Raw genomic sequence first — 26,995 nt, forward strand, 5'->3', positions numbered from 1 at the left:
TAGGAGTCCACACTGCCCTGGGGAGGAAGTGCTGAGAAGCAGTGCCTGCCCTGCAGAAACGGCCTCAAACAGTGACTGGCGGAACTGGGAGCTCTAAGATGCCAACATCGCTCCCGTGCCATAGCTCTGACTTCTACACTGACATTTAGAATTTCCCAAGGGGATTAAGCTCCATTTACTAACAGTGGAAACGAGCATAATACTGCATTTCCCCATGTATAAGATATACCCTTTTCCAAAAAGTTTGATGTCTAAAAACTAGGTGCGTCTTATATAGTGGTCATAGTTTTTTTTTACTTGCATTTAAGAAGTGTGACTTTTCAGATGCCATAGATGGAACTGAGGAAGAGGCCATATATGAAAATAGTGATTTGTCATCAGATACAGATGACAAGCTAATGGATGGGAGTTTTGACAGTGATGAGGAGTTGTATGAATTTTACGATGACTAAAACTTGAGTTAAATAACTTTATGTAACACTTTTTTTTTTCAAATTTTGGGTCCCAAAATTAAGGTGTGTCTTATACATGGGAGTGTCTTATACACAGGGAAATACAGTAATTCCCCTCCGTTGCCTGGCTTCCTTTTCCTGTTCACCTCATCACTCCCTATGTGTATTTCCTGAATTCCATCTGTATTTGAATCCTTGTCATGGGGTCTGCTTCTGAGAGACCACTTAAGACACCATCTCCTAAAGAACCTCTCTTCAGTAACATTATCTTTGACCAGATATGGTTGTTAACAGTTAGAATTGGCTGACGTGTAAATGTTGGTACTATAGCATTTGTCTCAGTTTGTTAATGTTTTTCAATCTCCTCAACAGCATGTTAGAATCTCTAGACAGGCCCTGGCCGGTTGGCTCAGCGGTAGAGTGTCGGCCTGGTGTGCGGGGGACCCGGGTTCGATTCCCGGCCAGGGCACATAGGAGAAGCGCCCATTTGCTTCTCCACCCCCACCCCCTCTTTCCTCTCTGTCTCTCTCTTCCCCTCCCGCAGCCGAGGCTCCATTGGAGCAAGGATGGCCCGGGCGCTGGGGATGGCTCCTTGGCCTCTGCCCCAGGCGCTAGAGTGGCTCTGGTTGCAGCAGAGCGACGCCCCGGAGGGGCAGAGCATCGCCCCCTGGTGGGCAGAGCGTCGCCCCTGGTGGGCGTGCCGGGTGGATCCCGGTCGGTCGGGCGCATGCGGGAGTCTGTCTGACTGTCTCTCCCCGTTTCCAGCTTCAGAAAAATACAAAAAAAAAAAAAAAAAAGAATCTCTAGACAAATATAATATAAAATTGATAAACATCTTTTTCCTTCTACTACTGGTCCTCTTCCCTATTTCAGGAACCTGAGCTCCACAGAGGCGAAATGACTGACATAAGGTAACACAGCCAACCAATGGCTGAACCAGGAACAGAATTTAGATATTTTGGCCACAAGCTCAAGACTGAAGACACTATGCCTCAGGCCTCTAGAGAAAACAGTGTACTGTTTTATTAAGTCAAAAGACACATTATGCCTACACAGAAGCCAGACACAGAAAATTTCTAAGTCTTTGTTTTTTTCTGAATTTTTGTCATTAGAAAGGCTAGGCTACAAATAGGAGTATCTTCAAATACCTCAGTTTAAATTTTATGATTCCATGCTAAATTAGGGAAACAATGTTCAAGCACAAAGAAAAAGATATATACATCTTAAGAGAGTTCTAAAAATAGCATTTATATGATTCACCCTTCATGCTATGTCTAAATTAAATGTGAAACTCTTGTCATTTTCTTCTTTTTCCTATTGCAATTGTTCAAGATGTACAAAGTTTCTACTCAGAGGTGTTTAGAAAGCATTCTTGTCAACCTACCTCATGACTTTGATAATGCTCTGTTTAAAAAAAAAAAAATTTATTGATTGATTTTAGAGAGAGAGGAAAGGGGAGAGAGAGACAGACAGACAGAAACATCAATCTGTTTCTGTATGTGCCCTGATCAGGGATTGAACCCACAACCTTTGCATATCAGGATGACACTCTAGTCTAACCAACTGAGCTATCCAGAGGGCAACTCTCTACTTTTCACCAAGAGACATACATGTCCACTGAAAAGAGTGGACATAACTACTTCATTCCTACTATCATTAGAACCAGTTCAGTTTCCATCTTAGACATTCCAACATTAGACATTGCTATTTATTTTATTTACGCCTTGACCAACTTCCCTGAAAAAATTATAAACTAAAATATGTGATTGAGATGACTTGGTCAAGACAAACATTAAAACGAAAGACCAAGTTTGCTCCTCCTACTATAACTGAGGAATCTAACTAAGCCCCAGGGAAGTCAAATGGTTTTACTGAATAACTCAGCTAATAAGTAGAGATCCAAGTTTTCAGATTTCCGGTTTAGTTCTTTCCCCAAACTATTATTATTTATCTTCTTTTAGGAATTCATCTGCATTATCAATACAAACATCCAAAGGCTGTGATAGAAACAGCCACACTGCCAGATCACACTGTCCTCTGTGCTAATAAACCACCAGATGCATTTAGGTGGCATTCCACCTGCCCTCTGATCTGCCAAGTTTTGATGCCTCAAGGAACTTGGAGCAGCCACTCTGGTTCCGGTCCCATGCCCAAGGTCTGGCTTTGGAGCTACAGAATCTCTTGAGAATTCAATCACAGATCTTCTCAAATCACAAGTTCCCAAAGAAAATTATTCTAAGGATAGTTTAAATTGTTCAACACCTGAATTTCCTAAATACATTGTATTTAATGCTACTCAAATTTCTACATAAGAAAGAAACTGAAGGTGCGTGTTAGGACCTGATCATGGGGAGCTCTGTCTGGTGGGGTAATAACTTCTGGGGTTTTGCTCCACTGAAGTCATACAAGTCAGGACAATGTCTTTGGTTATCGAACTCCAAACACTGAAATGCCCTAGAGACAATTTGTCTTTCAAAAGAGCATAGTGTAGGTGAAGAGTCAAACTTCAGGGACAGCCAGGCCATCTGTTACTATCAAAATTCCATTATTTTCTACATTTTGATAGAATGTTAAGTTAAAAATTAAATGTTCTTAATTGATCTTTAACTAGAATGTAAAGATCAGTATCTTACTCAACTAATCAAATAAATATTTTTTAATTTCCTCCTTTACTTCAATATCACTTTGCTTTACTCATGTTACATAAAAATAAAAGAAAAGAAAGACAAGAAAGGACATTGTGATGAGCCAGGAAAGCTACAAAACATTTTCTTCCTATTTATTCTGTTGGGATATTGGTGCTAGAGTGGAGAGAGCACTACTAATTTCTGGAGTCCTAGGATCTAATCCTAACTCTCATTAAACAACTTCATGCCTCAACTGCTCAATCTGCATAATGGAAATGACCGAATCTAACTGTGTCTCCAAATTATCTGGGAAGCCCTACGAGCTTCCTCTTGAAATACACTGTTAATAAAGGAAAGGCCACCCGGCAACAGTAGCTGAGAAGGAAATACGGGCTGGAACAATCCCCGCAAGGCATTTAGGTAGTGGAGGACTGAGGCGCCTGGGGAAGGGGCTCACAAGGGGGCGCTGCGCTGGGTGGGCAGCTACAGGACCCACGGAGCCCTTCTTTCACCTGTCACTTTGGAGAGGGCCATGGATCACCCGCCATACCCGCTTCTGAGCTGAATTCCAGAGACGGGGAGGATGGGACAGAGAGGGGACTGGATGGAATACAGATAGGGAAAAGCAAACCCTACCATGTACCCACTCATTTCTGAAAAGGCCGCAGGTAAAGAGAGGAGAATGTACAAGGCTTCCAGGAAAGCAGGGGTGAGAAGCAGGGATGAGTCCTGGGGGCGGGGGGGGGGGGGGAGAGGGGAGGCGGGGGGGGGGAGAGGCGGGGGGGGGGAGGGGCGGGGGGGGGGGCCCCCACTTCCTCGGCCTGTGGTTCTCTCCCACAGCACTTTCCCACGCTGCTTCACCAGGCTTCTCAATGGCTGGGCTGCGGACCAGGCCACTGGGTGCCATTTCCACTTTACTGATGAATCAAGTCCCTGAGGAGCAAAGAGTTTGGATGATTTGCTCAAAATCACCTGCTTCGCAACTAAGAAATCTAGGATTAAAGCCCAAGCCCTCTCATTTTTATGTCCGTGGGTTTTGGTCTTCGTTATTCTTTTTCTGTCATCCTGGGTCACCAGTGAATGGTAAGAAGTTTATATGTTGGATTTTAAGTACATTATCCTTATTTTATACCTGTGTAGAATATACTCAGAGCAATTCACATTTCTAAGAGCATGAAATATAATCTGAATATCAGATCAACGGAGACACTTCCGAAAATAAAATAAAATGTTTTGTAAAAAGAAAGAAGAAAACGAGCACTAGGAGGTGTGAGCAACCCAGTGAGCCCGTGGCTAGGCCACAAGACTGTGTCAGGAAGGGTCCCGTCGGTGACGGCCTCGCACCCACACAGTATGTAACCGTTTGATTTCAAAGCTCCACGTAGTACTAACAGCCCCTAGTACGTTTGCTGGCTGCTTCGGCATTTCTTCTGAAATTTACAGACTCTGAAATTTAGAACTGAAGCAAAAGCAAATGAAGTCACCTGTTTGCCAGCAAATGAAGTTAACTATTTGCTACGTTTTGTTTTTCATTTAAAGACCAAGAAAGTTATCACTCATATATGGAGGAATGCCTGAAATGTAATATCCATTCAGCTCACAAATCCCAAGTGTGCTTTCTACAAGGATGAGGTCACGAGCACAGACGTGGATGAGGGAGGAATATATAAGTGGATTTAGAAGACTGTACATATGAACATGCAAATTGCCAAGAACAGGAGAAAAAACATAAAGGGTGAGCCACAAAAATTTCAGAACGAAAAAAGAAAGGAAATAATTGAACCAATAATATCCAAGTGAAACAAGAGAACTGAAAACATTTGGCAGCTAAGGTATCCTCCTTATCTTTTAAGTAGAGGTGTCTAACACAGTGCATGGAAGATGTTATTGCTCCCTTCTCTCTACTCCAATAGCAATTTGCTTATATTTCTATGAGAGTACTTTAATTTAATCTATCTCGGGGAGACCTGAGCTACAGAAGAGGTGCAGCCATCAGAGGCTGCGGAACCACTACCACACGCCACTGTGACCTCCAACTCCTGTCCTCTCCTCAGACTTATGAAAATATGCACAGAATGTTAATAGTATTATGTTACCCACAGATAGTGAGATTATGTTTATTATAACTATATAATAGTCAGCCAAAGTAGCTAAGGCAAATGTAGGCTACGTCAATAAATAAAATTAGATCCTCAAGCATAAAAATAAATGTACCCTGCAAGGCTCACTGCCCTGATCACTTCCATAGAACTGGACAGGACGTTTAAAGAGTAGCATCAACCAATCAAGCTTCTTCAAAAAAGATAAAGTGATACTTTCAAGTCTGAAATTTAACTTATGTGAGGAAAATGAAAATAAACTGGGCACATTTCTTTATTCCTTTCCATAGTTCACATCCTTCTTTCTCACTCCCTCCCATCAGCTCTTTATTTTTTTTAATTTATTTGTTTTAGAGAGGAGAGAGAGACAGACAGAGAAAGGAGGAGCAGGAAGCATCAACTCCCATAGGTGCCTTGACCAGGCAAGCCCAGGGTTTTGAACCGGCGACCTCAGTGTTTCCAGGTCGACACTTTATCCACTGTGCCACCACAGGTCAGGCCCCATCAGCTCTTTAAACAAGGTACATACAGAGGTCTGTATTATGACCTTTCTAACCACTCAAAAGATTATGCTGCAATAGGTCATACAAAATAAAAACAATTCTAAACCCTAAAACTAAATCTTAATGTCTTGAAATAACATAAAATCACAGAAGTATTCTGGATTTTTTCTCTCTCCCTCATTCCTGCTCTGCCGACATTGCTAACACATAAGTAATCTAGCACTGAGTACACATGTAAACAAAGTACTTAGTGCTGGAATGTAAGTGTGTGTGTTTACATACATACATGCAAGACATATCTGTAGATACAGATATAAATATAACCATCAATTTAGAGACTTTATATTCACATAACTGAGTTGCAGGGACACACACAGACACACACACTGTCAAGTGTCCTCTGGAATTCCTTCATTAGTAACAGTGTTGAAAGCTTTCAAGAGTTATCAATCTTCCATCCCTATATTTCTCAGACTGTCTTGTACATGTTTGAATATTTTCTTCCTTATTATAACAGTAAGTATGAAGACTTTTCACTGTTTTAATAGGCGAATATTGCAGCTTCTCCAGAAGACGGGATGCTGAGACTCACTTTCCCAACAACAGGACTTGAACTGGTTTGTCATCCCACATCCCAGGGCCCCCCATACAACAGATGTCCATAAATGTTTGTTTAATAAATAAATTACACTGGAGTAGTTCCGCTTTCACATTTACTTACCTTCCTGAGGGCGACAGACACAGTCACTGAAGCACACAGATCAAGACCGCTTTTGAGAGGCAACATTTGCACAGTTACTTGAGCCACCAATGGAAGACGCAAACCTGACGCTTCCATCGCCATGATCACTTGAGAATTCATTTTAAAATCAGAGAAAGTAAAAAAGTAAAAATAAATAAATAAAATTAGAAAAAGTCAATAATAAGCAGAAGTGAGCAAAAAGTATGGTTTAGGATAAAGTAGCAAGATTCTAGTTGTAACTGAGTGATACTAATGACTACAATAATTTATGCTTTAAAATAACTACATTAAATCTAACTACCAGACCATATACATCTTTAGGCTAGTCTGACGGAAAAAGAAATTTACTCTCTCTCTTCTATGACCTACTGTGAGTTAGTTCTGTGCATATGATAAAACTCATAGAAATTTATGAGTATTCTTAAATGTAGTTGATTAAATCCCTCAAATACATAAAAGTGAAAATAAAATTTAATTTTGAGAGATATGAGCACTAAAAACAAACTTACTAGCTCCCATAAAGACAAAGATTACTTAAAGGCTTTTCATAATTCTTTCACATCCAGCTCTCCGGCTCCATGTCTTTCCTTTTTTATTTTTGTAGTGAGAGGAGGGGAGGCAGAGACAGATTCCTGCATGCACCCGACCAGGAACCACCCAGCCACCCCACTGGGAAGTGATGCTCTGCCATCTGGGGCTGTTGCTCTGCTGCTCAGCAACCGAGCCATTTCTTTAGTGCCTGAGGTGAGGCCATGGAGCCATCCTCAGCACCCAAGGCCAACTTGCTTGAACCAATCAAGGCATGGCTGTAGGAGAGGAAGAGAAAGGGAGAGGTGAGAAGAAGCAGGTGGTCTCCTTTCCTGTGTGCTCTGAGTGGGAATTGAACCCGGGGCATCCACACGGCAGGCCAATGCTCTACCACTGAGCCAACCGGCCAGGGCAGGATCCACGTCTTTCAAGCCAACAGTATCACCTATGCTTGAAGTACTGATCACCAGCATTTTCTTTTCTTCTTTTAGGGCTGTGTTTAATCTTTATGCAGAGTGAAAAACCCTCAGATGTTTCACTTTAGATTCTTTTGCACACTCTGTGAATCATCCCAGCAGTAGGTAGTAAGACATGTGGCTTTAACAGTAGACTAGAAATCAGGTGTAACAAGTTTAGTCAACACTTTATGGACTGAGTCACTGAGTCTCAGCAGAATGATCTGAAATTATGGATTCCCAGGAAAGCAAGGTGCCCTGTCGACTTCCCAATGCACATGAATTCTTCATTCCTACATATTCTCCTTCCCTACAATGGGCTGAGGTAGGGTGCAAATAATCAAAAAAGAAGAAATACTTTCTTCCTGATTTTTGAGCAGGTGATTGCTCTGAGAGAAAATGCATGATTACATTCTGTTGGATGCGTCTAATCTTTAGTAGCCAACTCACATACACATGCTTTACCAATGGCTCCTTCAATGACTTTCAGTTTTCTCATGTGCAGTGACAATACTACAAGCCTTGGGGTCAGAAAGACCTGGGTTCAAATACTGCTCTGTCATTTATTCACTAAATCAGCTAGCACAAGCTACTTTAGGGTTGTCCTTTATTAAACGTAAATGTGGGGAATACAGAGCTCTCTGAAGATTAGCTCTAACAGAGCTATTGTGAAGACTGGATGAGACATGCCAAATATGAAAGCAACTGTCACATACCAGATCCTACATCATTGTTCTCTTTATCCTATTTATTCTTGACAGAAGTGTCTTATGTTAATTTATAAAAGAGGTTGGGGATTATCTGACTGAAAAGAATCCTCCTCCTCCGTTCCTCTAAGCCACACCCACTTTTCTCAGAAAACATGACCAAGCCCAACTAACCAGCTGTCACTTTTGCTGTTTGTCGTTCAGTTAATGAATGGCGTGAAGATAAAAACTGGTGCTCCCCTTTAAGATCACTGGCTTTGTCAATGTGTGAAATCGTAACCAGTAGGATTGGATACACAGACAAGCAGCCAGGGACCCAACAGTGAGCAAGGAAGCTGATGCATAAATTCCTGAGAAGCTTCTCTGCAGGAAGAAAGGAAATGATGACGGAGACCACGTCTCCCTGAATCTTCAACCACTGTCAGTCACCTGCCCCAAGACTGGATGTCCCCTTACAGACAGAAAAGATAAGTTTTAATAACAATGAAATCACAGGGAAGGGTCTAATGAAATGCCAACAATGCACTAGCTACTAAGACTTCTAAGTCAAAGTACTTGAAACTTTTCACAGGGTGAGATTAGGACAATCATAAAATGCAAATTTGATAAAACTCAAAACTTGGAACAAATTCCAGACATTCAGTTGTATTTTGCTCTTCTCTTGAAAAATATCCAAAATCTAGTTTTAGTCTAGCTTGTTGAAACATGCTTACTGACTCATATGGGGAATACCAAAGCTCTGGTTTCCATCCAAAGTATGCTCCAGTGAAGGACTCCTGACAGTAACTGAGTCAACTCCAGAAACTGTTTTGGGTAAACTACTAACAGAGAGTAGTTTTGTAATCTGACCGTGGAACTACTATATTTTCTTGTTTTACAGATAATAACTTCTTAGTTCATAGGAGGTAACTAGTGGAGAAACAAGCTAACATTTGCAAGGCAATTGAGCTAAGAATGGCTGGCAAAGCCTGGAGAAGCCTCCACTGCACAAGCTTGGAAAGGTCTTGTTCTCAGGTTTGCACGTGGAACTCATAATAAAGAAGACACTGTATTTCAGCATGAATGTCAACAGTTTGCTTCAATAGTCATATCTTCTTCAAAGAGCAGATGCAAAAGAATCAAGCTGTGCTTTCATAGGATAATTATAAATCTATCAGTATTATCAAAATATTTAAATCACAGATAAAATATATTACATGTCTTAGCACCAGCATTACTTCAAGCTCTGTAAAGGAAGTCTTTACACCAGAACAAATATAGATACATTCTATAATCATAAGTGACATTTTGATGTTATAAAATAGGGCATGTGCAAGCTTTGAATTTTTCTGAAAACATAAATTATTATAAAGGTTTTTGGTTTGTTTGTTTTTTTAGTTAGTATGTAAACTAGTAATTAAGCAGAAACTCTGAAAGTATTCAGCATATCGGAACCAGACTAGTGTATATACCAGCTGAGTGACTAGTAACTCAATAGAAGGATCAGACAGTCTCATAGTTGCTGGTTTGTGAAACTAAAGGAAGATTTCCAGGGCAATAGTCATCAGGAAGTTACATGAGTCAATTGGGGATGAGTCAATTGGGTTCCAGACAAAGGTTGGTATAGGCCAGGAATGGAGACATATATTCTATAATCCAAGAGAACCCAAAAGAACAGCTGACCAGAAACCAGAAAACCTGAGTTTTGTTCCTGCTTCCTCTAATTGCATTGCCTTCTTTGAACTTTAGTTTCCTTATCTACAAAATGAGGGTGTGCGCTTACTGCACAGAGCCAGGCTGAGCCTCAAGTGGGATAAAATATCAGCAATAGTTTATAATCTTTAAAGTGTATGGTCAACATAAATGATACTTACATTGTCACCAGGGAATTGTCCACGATAAGCCAGGAAGTAAAACCAAAAGATTCAAGCAGCAGGACTTCTAGAGACCAGAAGTTAGAGCAGCAACTATAAATTTTGAGGGCCAGCTCTCTGGCCGCTTACTCTGACTTTGCATTCTGCTGCCTGCGCCAAGACTGTGGGAGAGGAAGGCGGGTGTGCAAATGAGGCCCACCTCTGGTATGCTGCTTCCAGATGAAGCTTGAGCAGAAGCCTCAAGCTCAGGATCTAGACACAATGCTTTTGTATATAACATAACCTGTAGAATTTCTGTTTTAAAAATGTTTTTTTCTGCCTGACTGGTGGTGGCACAGTGGATAGAAGATCGACTTGGTATGCTGAGGACCCAGGTTCAAAATTCCGAGATTGCCAACTTGAGTGCAGGCTCATCTGGCTTGAGCGCGGGGTCACCAGCTTGAGTGTGGGATCATCAAAATGATCCTATGGTTGCTAATTTGAGCCCAAAGGTCGCTGGCTTGAGCAAGGGATCGCTGATTCGGCTGCAGTCCCCCAGTCAAGGCACATATGAGAAGCAATCAAAGAACAACTAAAGTGCGGCAACTCTGAGTTGATGCTTCTCATCTCTCTCCCTTCCTGTCTCTTTCAAAAAATTTTTAAAAAGTTAAAAAATTAAATTGCTTTTTCTTCTAAGATTTTCATGTACTTATATTTCTATGAATTTACATATTTTCTCTCCACTACTTAACATAGAAATTGTCCAGTACCAAAAATTAACTTTATTTTTTATATATATCATAATTTCTGCTCTAGAGCCTAAATATACTTAATGTGGGAATATAAAGAAGGGAGATTAACCACAGCGATGTTGGTTTTCAGTAATTCACTGTAGGACTCAAGACCACCAAGTGGGGAATCCCAGCCCTAGCCCTTATGAGCTCTGTGATGTTGATCAGATGACCCTACCTCTGTTTCATTTCCCTCAAAATTGGGATAACAATAGTTCTTATCTCTCAGGAATGTTATGGATTAACTATAGCGAGTTAATATTTGTAAAGCATTTAGAACAGTGTCTGATACACAAGGTGTATATTAAATAAACTCTATCTTTTAATCAAATCTTGATCGAAAACAATGTTTTCATAGACATGGTCTGAAATTATTACCATAAACAAAATGAGTCCTGCCTGACCAGGCGATGGCACAATGGATAGAGCGTCAGACTGGGATGCGGAGGACCCAGGCTCGAGACCTCGAGGTCGCCAGCTTGAGCACGGGCTCATCTGGAATGAGCAAAGCTCACTAGCTAGGACCCAAGGTCGTTGGCTTGAGCAAGGGGTTACTCAGTCTGCTGTAGCCCCATGGTCAAGGTACATATGAGAAAGCAATCAATGAACAACTAAGGTGTCGCAAAGAAAAACTGATTGATGCTTCTCATTTTTCTCTGTTCCTGTCTGTCTGTCCCTATCTATCCATCTCTCTAACTCTCTCTCTTTCACAGAAAAAACCCCAAATGAGTCCTGTATTTTCTTACCTTATTCATAGCATATAATATTTTGTCTCTTGGCCCCAATTACAAGATAAAGAACTCTCCAGTTAGAGAGTCTAGAAAAACTGCTTTGAAGAAAATGAAGAGGTAACTTAGGCATGGTGTCTTTATGTAACTGTTGGCTAAACCTCTTATTTGAGCTGGTGAGATTACTTTCTGGATGCCATAACCCTAACTTCCAATAAGTGAGACTCAGCTGGTGTCACTGGCTTGAAATGGCACACAGCAAGAATAAATACAGCCAGCACCCACACTTCTCACCACAGAATAGTATGCCAAGACCAACAACAACTTACTTTTACTCACTTAATTGCCATCTATGGGTAGGTAAAAAACAAAAGGCACTTGTTAATGCTGTTTCATTTTTCTGTGTTGGCTACAGGTTCAGCCTGTCCTCACCTTGTCTATAACCTGTTGATGAGAGAAGTGGGGGGACACCATGAGCAAACTTTGTATTCTCTGCCTCACTTCTATGTCCCTGGGGTCTCCTGGCACTTCGTCAAAGTGATCCCTTGTTTTGAAGGGTATCTATCATTGCTTCACTTCCACTGACCAGGCCGACCCAGGAGACGCACAGTGCTGTCACAGCAGCACTGAACAGGTGTCATTCTCTAGAATGAAGGCTTCTCATAAGTCTGAATCCACAGAAGTATTCTGATGAGGAACTGAGTCAGCTCAATGCAGCTGTGTGTGAAGGGAGCTATAAATGAGCTAATGAGACTCATAAACAACTCCCTGCTCTTTCTGGCCAAACTCCCCACAAGAGTCAGACATTCATACATACCTGCTCTTGAAAACTCATTTTGGGGTGAGATACTGAATTCATATTTCAATCCTCTCTGGGGTAAAAGCTCAGAAATCACTTTTATAAACAAAGTATATGGAAAGATATCTGTTGCATGTGCCATGCAATTTGGTATGAAAATAAAGATAGGCTGTTTTAAAGAACACCTTTCTCTGAGAACACAGGCAATGCTGCACTCTCCACGACACAGATTCCAAAGCCATTCTGACAAAAATTGAGTAGACACCCAGTTAGCCAGGTACCAAAAATAATAATCCTCTTCGGATCTTTAAATCTATCTAAAGAACGTCAAGAATCACTCTCTTTCCATCTATAATTTTAGAGTGTCAACATCCATTTACTGTAAGTTCAGCCAAGGCTCTCAAACCAGGGCTTCCCAGTCCAAGCACAGTCCTCATTCCTCAGTGCTAAAATATGACAAAAAGTATTGAAATAATATAACCTCAGGCTTTAGATATTTTAAGTAACTAGAGAAAATGATTTATGCATAATCCTGAGTAATACTTCTTTTGACTTGTTTTAAATGCCACTGTGAAAATAAAAATGTCCATGTCCCCCTTTTAGTACAGTACTGGATATAGTTTAAGATGATCATAACCTCAAGAAGATCTGGAGCTCTGATGACCTCCATATCAGAATAAAATTTCCTATTACTTATTCAACATGAGTTGAGAAAAAAAAGTCTGCTTCTTCAGGCAAACCCTTTTGATCTCAGTGTATCTGATTAAATCTTCTATTTCTGTACTTAATGCATCATATACCACTTTATTCATCTCTTTTCTCCCTTCTCTTTTATTAATATCTAGCTACCTACACTAACATATTTCCCCTCTGAAGAACCCTAGGCCTTTTTAATCTTCAAAGGTAAATGGTTAAAGGTCTCATCTTGTGTAGCTCTTTCCTGCTGTCAAGGGGCATAGTACTGCCTGTCCCAAGCACAGAGATTCTTGGTATCTGCCAAAGGAAGAAAGGAGCAAAAGGAAGGGGAGCTTTCACATGAGGAAGAGGGGCTGTGGAATGCTGGGGTCAGTCTGGTGCTGTCCAGGGGAGGCAGCATACACAATGTTGAGAGGATGGCGCAGCTGGATAAGCTGGCATCCTTGTTGTTTTCACAGACTATGGCTCCTCCTGGTCCCTTCGTGGTTGCCAGATGTTGCTGGTTGAAATGAGGTCCTTCCACAGAGTTGCAAGAAAAGCATACACAATGTTGAGAGGATGGCCCTCTCCATATACAGGAGGATGAGATGTAGTAGTAAGATATACTGGAATAGGAGCAAAAGATTTCCCCGAGGTTTCCAGTGTCTCAGTTTCATCTTCTGTGTCCAGCCTTGTCTTCATCAAGCCCAGAAGAAAGACCAGGGTCCAGAAATTCTGTGCCACTGGTTTTTAGTCCACTTTAATTTCTGTCCGCATTGGGCTAGCGTAGCCTCTGTTTCCCGCTGCACTCCGGCAGCACTGCGTTGCTTGCCTGGGCTCCTCTCGGAGCCCGCGCTTCAAGTCCTTGAGGCTGCCAGGCCACCTGGCTGCTATGGAGAACAAGTGCACGAACAAGGGAACAAATGGGGCCAGCAAATAATACCACGGGTGAGAGAAAGAAAGAGAGACTTTTACTCATCTTCATCCATATGCCCCATTCTCCACTGGACTGAAAGTTTCCTAGGAAGCACCTCTGATTTCACTGCTCAATTTCCTAGTTGCCTGGTACGGAATAAGTGCTCAGTAATTGTTTGCAGAACATAAAATCTTCCCTTAAAAATTTAATTGATGATCGTCTCAGTAAGACAAAAAAGGAATCTGTGCCTTAGAATGACCTATCATTAATCATAGAAAAGCATTTCTATAAGTCAGACTGAATTGCTTTTCAAGAACAGGATCTTTCAATCTTCTGAATAAGTAGAACACGAAATGGAGGTTAAGCAGTGATGTGATAAAGTGTTTCAAGGTACGCAGAAATACACACTTCAAATAATCTCACTAGACACAATTTTTGATTAAATAATCACTTTTTTCCTACATGGATATTCCTAAAACACAACTGATCCTTTAAGTAAACCCAAATTTTAAGACAGATTTGTGTTTTGTTTTGTTTAGAAAATTAAATTTAACAGGGTGACATTGATCAACAAGAGTACATAGATTTTGGGTAGTAAACATCTCCACATCATTTGAACAGTCAATTATGTTGTATACCCATCACCCAAAGTCAAATCATCCTCCATGATCTTATATTTGTCTCTCTTTATATCCTTCCCCAACTGCCTCCCCCTCCCTCCCCTACATCTCCTTCCCCCTGATAATGACTGCACTCTTTCTTTTTTGTGTGTGTGACAGAGACAGAGAAAGGGACAGACAGGAACAGACAGAAAAGGAGGGAGATGAGAAGCACCAATCCTTCGTTGCAGCTCCTCAGTTGTTCATTGATTACTTTCTCATATGTGCCTTAACTGGGGGGCTACAGCAGAGTTACTGACCCCTTTCTCAAGCCAGTGACCTTGGGCTTCAAGCCAGTGACCTTTGGACTCAAGCCAGCAACCATGGGGTCAGAGGCAGATTAAGGTCGGCTGAGGCCCCAGGTGCAGAAGTAAATATTGGGCCTCTTACATTAGAAAAAAGTGCCAAGTTGGGGTTTTGCAGGGCCCTTCAGAAGTCGGGGCCCAGGGCATGAACCCAGTGCGCCTGCCATTAAATCCACCTCTGCATGGGGTCATGTCTATGATCCCATGCTCATGCCAGTGACCCTGTGCTCAAGCTGGATGAGCCCACACTCAAGCTGGTGATCTCGGGGTTTTGAGCCTGGTTCCTCTGCATCCCAGTCCAACGCTTTATCCACTGCGCCACTGCCTAGAGAGGCATGCACTGTTATCTATGTCCGTGAATCTCAATTTTGTATTCTGTTTATTTGTGGAATCATACAGTTTTTAGCTTTTTCTGATTTACTTATTTCACTCAGTACAATGTTATCAAGGTACATCCATGTTGTTGTTAATGATCCGATGTCATCATTTCTTATGGCTGAGTAGTATTCCATAGTATATATGCACTACATCTTCTTTATCCAATCCTCTATCGAAGAACACTTTGGTTGTTTCCATGTCTTGGCCACTGTGAACAATGCTGCGATGAACATGGGTGTATGTGTCTTAACATACCACTGTTTTCAAGTTTTTGAGATATATACCCAGTAGAGGGATTGCTGGGTCATATAGTAGTTCTATTCTTATTTTTTTAAAGGAAACACCATACTTTCTTCTATAATGGTTATACTAATTTACATTCCCACCAACAGTGAATGAGGGTTCCTTTTTCTCCACAGTCTCTCCAACACTTGTTATTACCTGTCGTGTTGATGGTAACCAATCTAACAGGTGTGAGGTGATATCTCAGTGTAGTTTTGATTTGCATTTCTCGAGTAGATAGTAAAGATGAGCATCTTTTCATATATCTGTTGGCCATTTGTATTTCTTCTTGGGAGAAGTGTCTATACATGTCCTCTCCTCATTTTTTAATTGTATTGTTTGCTTGTTTGTTGCTGAGTTTTGTGAGTTCTTTATATATTTTGGATATTAACCCCCTGTCAGAGCTGTTGTTGCAAATATCATCCCCCATTTAGTTGGCTGTTTGTTTTGTTGTTTCTTTTGCTGTGCAGAAGCTTCTTAGTTTGATATAGTTCCATTCATTTATTTTTCCCTTTACTTCCTTTGCATTTTGGGGTCAAATTCACAAATTGTTCTCTACGGCCAAGGTCCATGAGTTTAGTACCTATGTTTTCTTCTATGTAATTTATTGTTTCAGATCTTATATTTAGGCCTTTAAGCCATATTGAATTAACTTTTATGCAGGGGGACAAACTGTAATCAAGTTTCATTCTTCTGCATGTGGCTTTCCAATTTTCCCAGCACCATTTATTGAAGAGGCTTATTTTTTCTCCACTGTGTGTTTTTGGCTCCTTTGTCAAAGATGATTTAGCCATATGTATCTGGTTTTATTTCTAGGCTCTCGATTCTATTCCATTGGTAAGAAAGAGTCAGACATTCATACATACCTGCTCTTGAAAACTCACTTTGAGGCGAGATACTGAATTCATATTTCAATCCTCTCTGGAGTAAAAGCTCAAAAATCACTATTCTAAACAAAGTGTATGGAAAGATATCTGTTGCATGTGCCATGCAATTTGGTATGAAAATAAAGATAGGCTATTTTAAAGAAATAGCCTTTGTGTGTCTATTTTTTTGCCAATACCATGCTGTTTTGATTATTGTGGCTCTATCGTATAACTTGAAGTCAGGTATCATAATGCTTCCGGCTTCATTCTTTTTTCTCAGGATTGCTTTGGCTGTTTGGGGTTTTTTATGGTTCCATACAAACCTGGTGATTTTTTTGTTCCATTTCTTTAAAAAATGACATTAGAATTTTTATGGGAATTGCATTAAATTTGTATATTGCTTTGGATAATATGGCATTTAAACTATTTATTATTAATATCCAAGAATGGGATATTTCTCCATTTTATTGTGTCTTCTTTGAGTTCCTTTAATAATGCTTTATAATTTTCAGTATATAGATTCTTTACATTTTTTGTTATGTTTATTCCTAGGTATTTTTGTTATTGTTGCAACTGTAAAAGAGATTATTTTTTTTAGTTCATTTTCAGAAGTTTCATTGTCAGTGTATATGAAAGCAATAGACTTCTGTATGTCAATTTTGTATCCTGCGACTTTACTGTATTTATTTATTGGTTAATAGTCTTTCTGTGAAGTCTTTGGAGTTTTCTATATACAGGATGATGTCAACAGATACATGTTTGTAATGTTCATAGTAAGATGGTATTGTGAATAAATATTAGGGGCTAGGAAACAAATTTCAATAGTTAATATCTTTGCTACATTATTATTTTTTTAATTTTATGAGGTTATTTGTTCAAAACTGACAATTGCCAGGAAGTAAGATCTGAAATGCTCCCTCTACTACAGTGCATTACTCACTGATGAACAGGAAAGCAGTGACCACGGTCTCACCCTTACAAATAAGATTTATAATTGAAAGATAAAAAAGGAAAAAGTGAATCTAAGCCAAGAAGTGCCATTAAAGATCTCTATATACAGCACCTAGATATCGACTACAGAGATTATAACTAAAAGTATAAAAATAGAGGATGGATAAAGTGATACAATGACAGAGGAAAGTGGCAGAGAATTATCCTATTCTAACTTAGACTTTGAAATCACTTCAGGAGAAACTTCTCGAACTTCAAGTATAAAGTTTATCTTTGGCTTCCGAAGCCAGATGTATTAAGACTTTTAGGTCCCTGAATGCACAAAGGACCACTCTTTAGAGACTAATAAGCACATCCAGATACTCAAAGGTACTTCAAGGCTGAACAGATCTGATTATAACTTCTTCTGGGCTTTAGAAGTTGTTTGACTCTACTTACAAAGTAAAAGCGTATTTAGTAATGCTACTACCATTACTGTGACAATGATGACAATTGCAGCTGTCACTGCTACTATCACTCCTGCTTCCACCTGCTTTTGACTGGGTCCTGTGCCAGGTGTTTTTACATGTATAACATCAAATCTTCAAACAACCCCATAAAAAATGTGAGGAAGCTAAGCTAGAGACTGAGGCTTAACAACACCCAAATGGCAGAGGCAGATCTGAAACGGAGTCTGTCCAACACCACAGTCCACCCTCTCTCCACTGCAGCATGCTGTCAGAGTTGTTGTGCACTGAGCATCTGTTATTTTCCAGGCATTGTGCTAGTCGTTTTAAACTTATATTTTAAACTCTCAAAAACAATGCTAAGAGGCAGTTCGCAGATCATGAAACCTGAAGTTAGGGCAGTAAAGAAATATCCCAGGATCCTGACTAGGCAGTGGTGCAGTGGATAGAGCGTCAGACTGGGATGTGGAGGACCCAGGTTCGAGACCCCAAGGTCGCCAGCTTGAGTATGGACTCGTCTGGCTTGAGCAAAAAGCTCACCAACTTGGACCCCAGGTCGCGGGCTCGAGAAAGGGGTTGCTTGGTCTGCTGAAAGCCCATGGTCAAGGCACATATGAGAAAGCAATCAATGAACAACTAAGGTGTCACAACGAAAAACTGATGATTGATGCTTCTTATCTCTCTCCATTCCTGTCTGTCCCTATCTGTCCCTCTCTCTGACTCTCTCTTGGTCCCTGTAAAAAATATATATATATTAAAAAAAAAAAAAAAAAGAAACATCCCAGGAGCTGAAAGCTAGTAAGCAACAGAGCCAAAATGTAAATTCCTGGTGTATCAGTGGTGAAACAAAATAAACCTTAAATTTCAAATTCTTGCCTTTGGCATAGGCTAAATTAAGAGAAATAACCATTATTAACCAGTTTAGATGTAACATTAGGCAAAACAAAAGCAGACTTAACTACTATGTTAGAAATAATTAAACCTGTTTAGAATTTAAATGATTGCTTTTTTCCTGAGGAATAAAACAACAGTTTACCCTCACATCACTCTAGCAGTAATTTTCAACCTTCTTCATTTCATGGCACACATAAACTAATTACTAAAATACTTTTTGCTGATCTGACCCCCAAAATACATATAATTTTCATTCATTGACAATCTAAGGGAAAAGAGGTCAGTGCCCCTGATTAAATAGTCAAGTATTACATGTTTTGAAAATTCTTGTGGTACACCAGTGTGACTCTTGGAACACACTGGTTGAAAATCGCTGCTGTAGTGATATAAACCGGTAGCAAGGGGCTTTCTCTTTATAAAAGGGAAAGGTCTGTTCAAGTTCAAAAAACTGAATTTGAGTCTGCACACCCTGACTTAGAGGTATGTCTCTGCCCACCCAATGAGGATGTCCTGCCCTCTGGCACTGGCTATAATTCTTCTCCGAATGAAACTAGATCTGCTGATTTTCAGAGGGTTATCAGGGCAACCTATAACTTGAATTTAGCTCTCCTGCAGAAAACATTAATATTTATTTCTAAGTTTGGGGTTCAATTCAGTTCCAGGGTAATCATTTTTAATTTACACCTTTGGCTAAGTGCCCATTTCTAATCAAAACAACACAACACTGGGTGCCTTAATTAGGGAAAATAAAAAGGAAGTACTATTTCCATCATAGAGCAGAAAATAAACACATAAAATTACTGCTCAAACCCTGGCCAAGTAGCTCAGTTGGTTAGAGCAGCATCCCGACACACCAAGTTTCCAGGTTCAATCCCGGGTGAGAGCACATAGAGAACCCATCAGTGACACACAAATTAGTGGAACAACCAATTGATGCTTCTTTCTTCCCTTCCTCTATTCCTAAAAAATAAAACATAAAATAAAATTACTGCTCCAAAGGAGGTCCAGACAAGATACTAACAAGAAAAAAGAAAAACAATTCCCATTTATTAGTGCTTACAATACGCCAGTCACTGTTTTGATCACTTGACATGTATTAACCTGTTTATTTTCATAACAACCTCTTATTATGCCCCTTTTGTTGATGAGAAAACTGAGTCATAAAAAAGTTAACTTGCTCAGGATGACATGGCTAAGCGTCACAGTGAGTAGAAGAACAGGGACTTAAACCCAGAGAGAGAACCCATACTCTGAATAAACTGTTTACAAAATAGAGTATAATTTAAAAGCCAATAAATCAAAACTGCTAATGACTGCTAGGGAAAGTCTGGTCACAGCTCGCCATGTCCTCCCCACACACAGCACTGGGCCCCTGATGACCAGGCACCAATGGACCAGACAAGACATGGCACTGACCCAGAAGGGCAACGGCTCCATTTCTATGAAAATCAGCATAGTAACATGTTTACCAAAATCAAGCTGAAGAAAACCTTTAAGGGTGAATTTTAGGAATAGAGGCAGCCATGTTCAAATTATTTTACATGCAGAAAGAAAGCAACCATTGTTGATTTTCAGAACTTCTATTCTAAAAGCCACAAATATTTACAGTCTCAGAAATCTGACATCAATAAACTTGGAACCATTATTGGAGTGGTAAGCTCTTTTAGAAAGAAAAGCATTTTTCCCCATCTAACCCTATTTTTTTTCATTTCTTCCATTACAGCTTTGCATTTATAATAACAATGACGATGATGGTTTTACATTTACTGAATTTCTACTTTGTGCTCAGAAGTGTGATAAAAGTTTTATAGTTACTGACATAAACACTTATTTGATATCCATGACACCCTACAAAGTCAGTATAACTATTTTCTCCATTTTCCAAATGAAGAAACTAAGGCTCAGAAAGATGAAGAAACTTGCCTAAGGTCACACAGCCATTTCACTTTTGTTTGATTTAAAAGCCCATTACGGGCCCTGGTCGGTTGGCTCAGTGGTAGAGCGTCGGCCTGGCATGCAGGAGTCCCAGGTTCGATTTCCGGCCAGGGCACACAGAGAAGTGCCCATCTGCTTCTCCACCCCTCCCCCTCTCCTTCCTCTCTGTCTCTTTCTTCCCCTCCCGCAGCCGAGGCTCCACTGGAGCAAAGATGGCCCGGGCGCTGGGGATGGCTCCTCGGCCTCTGCCCCAGGAGCTGGAGTGGCGCTGGTCGCAACAGAGCGAAGGCCCGGAGAGGCAGAGCGTCACCCCCTGGTGGGCGTGCCCAGTGGATCCCGGTCGGGCGCATGCGGGAGTCTGTCTGACTGTCTCTCCCCGTTTCCGGCTTCAGAAAAATACAGGAAAATAAATAAATAAATAAAAAATAAAAGCCCATTACGCCCTGGCCGGTTGGCTCAGTGGTAGAGCGTTGGCCTGGAGTGTAGGAGTCCCGTGTTCGATTCCTGGCCAGGGCACACAGGAGAAACACCCATCTGCTTCTCCACCCCTCCCCCTCTCTTTCCTCTCTGTCTCTCTCTTCCCCTCCCGCAGCCAAGGCTCCATTGGAGCAAAGTTTGCCCAGGCGCTGAGGATGGCTCTGTGGCCTCTGCCTCAGGCACTAGAATGGCTCTGGATGCAGCAGAGCAATGCCCCAGATGGGCAGAGCATCGCCCCCTGGTGGGCATGCCAGGTGGATCCCGGTCAGGCACATGCAGGAGTCTGTCTGACTGCCTCCCCGTTTCCAGCTTCAGAAAAATGCAAAAAATAAAAATAAATAAAAGCCCATTACATTCATTGTATATGTTCACAAAATATGTGTGGCCACCTGACTACCTCATCCTTATGTAGTGACAAAGGCCACAGTAAGCACTGCACCTTCTAGTCAAGTTCCACCCCTCCAAGTCGTGGGCAGAAATGAATGGAGCCACACTGACCAAAGACTGACCAGAAACCTAAGTGCACTTTGACCACTCTCTTTAGACTAGAAACAGGTACACTCTCTCAGAAATAAATAAAATATTTATAAAGATGATCTAACTAGAAAAACATCCAAAGACAGACCAGTACATTTAGTTTTCAGAACATGTGTTAGTACAAAGTGTATCATAGTTCTGAAGGAGAGGATAGAGTGCTTCAAGACAGAACTAAAATACCAGAGGCTCAAGGAAAGAAGTAAAAGCTCCTAATTTAAGTTTTACTCTAAAATGTGTTTGTGTTTGAATAAATTACCCATAGTTGTGAATGATTACATTTTGATAGCCAGGAAATAATGGGATGAGATCAGATAAGAACAACCACTTCAAAATGTTTAAAATATTTACTGAGGTAGGAAAAAATACTTCACTGTTGAGTACATCATTATAAAGTAATATATTTTGTTAGAAGTTTCAATTCATAGTAAGTACCTAAGTCTTTGAATAGATATAAATATGTCCTATTATAACCAATTACTGTAGATGAGAAAAAATAAAATGCGTTCTCTCTGAGCACTCCTCTCCCTACCCCTTCACACACACTCAGGCCTCCCTGAACCCCGGTGCTTCTCAGGAAGTACCCAGCTCTTCTGAGTGTTGGTGAAGCTCACAGTACACCCTCTGCCTGGAACTTTTTGCTTCTCCACTTTTCCCACCCGATGAAGCCACTTCAGCAATCCTCCTCCAAGAAGCCTCCCTGTGCTAACTAACATCTATCATAGCATTTATCCCACTGTTTACTTTTAGTCTCCACAAGAGACCAAGATCTTTGATGACAGGAGCCAGTCATTTTTTATATCCCAGTATTTAGTTAAGGTGCTCAGTAAAATTTATACTAAATGAATAAAAATGTATTGCAAAATTAAGACTTTTTTAGAATAAAAGGAAAAATGTGTCTAAAATGCAAATCTCGCACAATTTTATTCTGGTCCTCATTGTTCAGAAATGTGTGTTTTTAAAACACACACAGAAGAATTTACTTAACTGTCCTTCATTAAAAATATGTTATACCTCCAAACGGTATAGAGTGTTACTTCAACGTGGTTATTGTTCAACAAATGTATCAATTCAGATAGTACAATTGAATACATACAGAATAAAGCCACCACAAAATTATGATAAATATTTAAAAGCGCAATGACAATTACACTTTGAATAACCAAGTTCTGCCACGATTCTGATAGTGACAAGCCATTCACCCTTTGGTCTCGGGCCGTCTACCCACAAAATGTGGGTAACCATCCCTGCTACTCCATTCAGATCTTGTAAGGGCAATGTAGATATATCATAAGTGTGTGTGTGTGTGGGGGGGGTGTCTTCACAAAGAAGGTACCATTATAGAACATATTATATAATCCCAAAGTAGAGTTCCTACCATCATACATTATGGTAATAACCCGTCACTATTCTCCTGCTCTCGGTAGCAGGTTGATAGCGCCGTAGACTCTCGAATAAATCATTGACAGTCAAAATAAAGGCCAAGCCGGTGAGCACAAGTTTCGCTCGCTGGTGCTTGGTCTAAGCCAGAAACTGCACGGGACCGGATCACCACGATTGCCACGACTGCGCCCCTCTGGACCCCGCTACAACGCTGCCAAATAAGACGGATCCCGGGCTTTTGCATTCCTCCAAGTGAGGTCATGGGTCAGAGTAGCTGGAGTGGATAAGGAGGAGGAGAAGGCGGTGAGACGGCGCGGGGGCGGGGGGCGTGGGCGCGGAGCTTACCTAGCCTCGCAGAGGGGCGCCCGGGGCGGGTGCGGAACGAACACCCCACAATCAGATGGCAGAGACTGCTGCTTCTTCTTGGAGCGCCAGATTTGGAAAGGAGTGTGCTTCTTGGAGGTCCTGGACGGGCTGGACTCCCCGGGGTCGCCCCGAAGTGGCAACGACAGTGACATCTTGTCTGCCTCTTCCACCCACGGCTCAGACGCTGCTCTCTCTGCCGCCTGACCCTGGTGGAAGAATATACCTGCGCTCCAGCGCGCGGGCCTTTCCCAGCGCGCCGTCGGTCCCCGCCCCCTTGGCAAGGAGTTAGAGGACGAGGACAGAGCGGAACAAGAGCAGCACAGCAGCTTGAGCCCTCCGTGCAGCGGCGACGGCCCGCCCGCGGCACAGCGCCCCTGCGTGGCGAGGGCGGCACAGGGAGCCAGCCCAGGTGAGGCGCGCGCGTCGGGAGCCCCAGGTAAGACCCATAAGGTCCCTAGCTTCCCAGCGCGCAGCGGATGCGGGGCAGCGACGCCTACTGGAAACCTTTTGAACTGCGTCTCTTGACACTGCATCTCATTCTCTGGATTGTGTACCGGAGCTGGGTCCGATTTCGACCACTCCTCTGGTGCCTGTGCCTTTGGTCGCCTGAGGAGTTGTTGGACGCTCGCGACCTGTGCCAGGATGACAGGACAAGTGACTTAGGCATGAACTCCGCCTGAAGAAGGATGGGAGGGGCACATCCCGTGGCCCCGCCACCCGGCAATTAGGACTGTTTGATTCTTCTGGGTTGCTTGGGCAATATCCTATGCTGGATAGCTTCCGTTTGTGTGTGTAAACATGGGTGCCAACTTCTCATCTCTTCCTTTAAGAGTCTAAATAATTCATTTGTACCTGCATCTCATAAAGCTTTGTGCTAAGAAGGTAATTAGGCATATACCCAGTTCCCAAAGTACTTAATAGATCCCTCACAGTGAATTAAATTCCAGTCCCACAAGTTATCGTCATCTGCTTTACTGTTAATTGTTTTCTTTATTAACTTCACATTTGCGGTTAAATAGCAAAGGCAACTAATATTTAAGCTAAGAAAGTACAGGAGCAATCATTTGGAGCATTATTGGAGTATAAAGAGCTCAAGAACCAAGCAGTGCTTAAATATTCAATGCAGCACAAAGTCCCTCTTACGCTGTAATACCTTCTTTCTTTTCTCTTCAGAGACCCAGCTCATTCATTCATTGATTCATTCATTCAAGGAACATTTGTTTTTATTTAATTATTTTTATATTTACATTTTTATATAATCAACACACAGTAAAAAAGCGCATAGGTCATAAGTATATAACTCAAAGTTTTCCATATTTATGTGATTGCAGGTCTAAAATCGCTTTAATAAAGGACAGTTGACGTATCACAGAAAATCCTCTGTATGTGGCTTATAAATAAACCATTATGAAAACAAAAAATATTTCCAACTTCAGAAGTCTCCCCTCTGTCCTGATCCAGTGCCTTACTCTCCCTTCTGTAAAAGTTAACCATTATTACGACCTCTATCACCAGTAACTATTTTTGCCTCTTCATTTAACTGTAATCACTAAATGTAATTTTTATGGGTTTGGTTTCTTTTGCTCAATCTATGAGAATCATCCATACTGTTACATGTAGTAATTTTTTATTTTTAAGAAAAGTTATTGTGTACTATTTCATGATATGAGTATACCACAATTCATCTATCCATTGTACTGTGGATGGACATTTAGGTGGTTTCTAGTTTTGGGTTATTATAAGTAAAGATGATATAATGAACCTTCTTAGACATAAGCATTTGTTTTATCTATATCTATATCTATATCTATCTATATCTATCTATCTATATCTATCTATCTATATATATATATATATATATCTCCAGGAATTCGATCTCTGTGTAGTAGAATAGGCATATGTTCAGCTCTAGTAAATTTTTCCAAACAATTTTCCAAAATGGTTGTATCAATTTATATTCCTTTCAACAATGTTTGAAATTCCCAGTTTTTCTACATCTTCATCAACACTTGATGCTATCAATCCTATTGTGGTCATTCTGATGGGAGTCTAGTGGTATCTCATTGCAATTTTAATTTATGTTTCCTCAAAAAACAGTTTACTGAGTGGGAGAACACCAATAAAAAGAAGAAAATTTAACATACAAAAAAATGGGATGGGATGCACACACAATATGATGTACAAAGATATGTTGTAGAATTGAGCACCTAAAACTTGTATAATTATGTTAACTAGTGTAACCTTAATATATTAAAAATATATATATAACAAGACAAAATAAATATTTATTGAGTACAGATTATTTGCCAGGCCCTGACTGGGGGGAGGAAGATAACTGACAGTTACGTAGGTGATATACATCAAAGAGGAAGAGAATTAGTAGAGGTCTGTACAAGGCATTACGGGAGTTTGGAAACATTACTAACAGAACCTGGGCCTTTGGGAAGGAAGAAGAGGAGTGGTCAATAAGAATTTATTATAAAATTGACCCTTGATTTAAACCTTAAAGGGCAAAGGGAACAGCAAGAAAAAAGGAGAAGGAAAGAGGAAAGAAGGGAAAAGAAGCAAAAGGGGAAGAAGCAAGAGGAAAATAAGGAAATCTTCATATACACACTTGCTCAAATATTTACTAGTTCAGTAATTCAGTCTTTCATTACTGACTCTTCCGAACAGTATTCTTTACAATACCTTTCCTTATGCAACCAGTGAATAGGGAACATATTTCAGTTATCACACTGTTCACATTTCATCAACATTATTTATTTACATATTTGTGTCTCCTATTAACCTGAGAAAAACTTAAGGAGATTTTTTATTTATTTTGATATTTTTAGGACATGAATGTTCATTAAGTAAAATAATTAATCAAATATCTGGTATATTAACTGAATTAAATACCTAAAATGTTTAAGGCACCAATCTTTTAGACTGTACACTTTGTAAGAACAAAGATCACATGTGTCTTTTTTCACTATTACATCCCCAATGAATAGCACAGTGCAGAGCACAGAGTAGGCAATCAATACTTATTTTATCTGAATTATATAAGGAATTAGAACTATGCATAAAAGAGATAACACAGTACTTGTGATTCATCTAGTAAAGAAAACAAACACCTAAATATCATATATAATACAACTTGTACAATAAACCTTGTAAATGTTCTAACCAAGGTGTTTCACTTTTTTTCAGTCATTGCAAATATAGACCCACTTAGGCTTGTTTAAGCAATAAATTAACTTATTATAACATATTGGGTGTCTCACAGACTATCCCCAGATCCAGAGAGCCAGACTCTGAGGCCCTAACATGTCCAGCGCCCACAAAGAGCTGATCTAGCACACACCACTCACCACCTCTCAGCAGTAGGTGCTGCACACCAGCAGCTCCGCTACCACCACCACAAGAATCAAAGGCTTGTCCCAACCACTCTTTACAGATCAGCTGCCTACCTTGCCCCTTTGACACTCATATTGTGCACTTCAGAAAGAAAAGTCCTAAGCAGGTACATATGATTGGGGGAGCCTGAGTCATTTAACAGCTTTCTAGCTGCAAGGGAAATTTTAATTTTCTGGATTCCACCTCGGAAAGATGGAATTCATGTGCCCAAAAATTTGCCAAATATGTCACAAGTTCTAGGCAACCAAAAGCTTGAAAGACGGTCA

General features: G+C 40.7%; 1 protein-coding gene across 3 annotated transcripts in view; it reads right to left on the reverse strand.

The window, feature by feature from the left end:
• Positions 1 to 23,956, reverse strand: part of CRYBG1 (crystallin beta-gamma domain containing 1) — a 207,396-nt gene extending 183,440 nt beyond the window's left edge. For 2 of the 3 annotated variants that reach the window (XM_066373559.1, XM_066373558.1), the window contains exon 1: positions 23,310 to 23,955. In XM_066373559.1, the coding sequence (XP_066229656.1) occupies positions 23,310 to 23,863 (554 nt within the window). In that variant the 5' untranslated portion in view covers positions 23,864 to 23,955. Of the gene's footprint in view, positions 1 to 23,309 lie in introns of all 3 variants that reach the window. The other variant, XM_066373556.1, reaches the window with a different exon arrangement.
• Between the last annotated feature and the right edge of the window lie 3,039 nt (positions 23,957 to 26,995).

This window comes from Saccopteryx leptura, chromosome 3 (genome assembly GCF_036850995.1).
Source record: "Saccopteryx leptura isolate mSacLep1 chromosome 3, mSacLep1_pri_phased_curated, whole genome shotgun sequence".
NCBI lineage: Eukaryota > Metazoa > Chordata > Mammalia > Chiroptera > Emballonuridae > Saccopteryx > Saccopteryx leptura.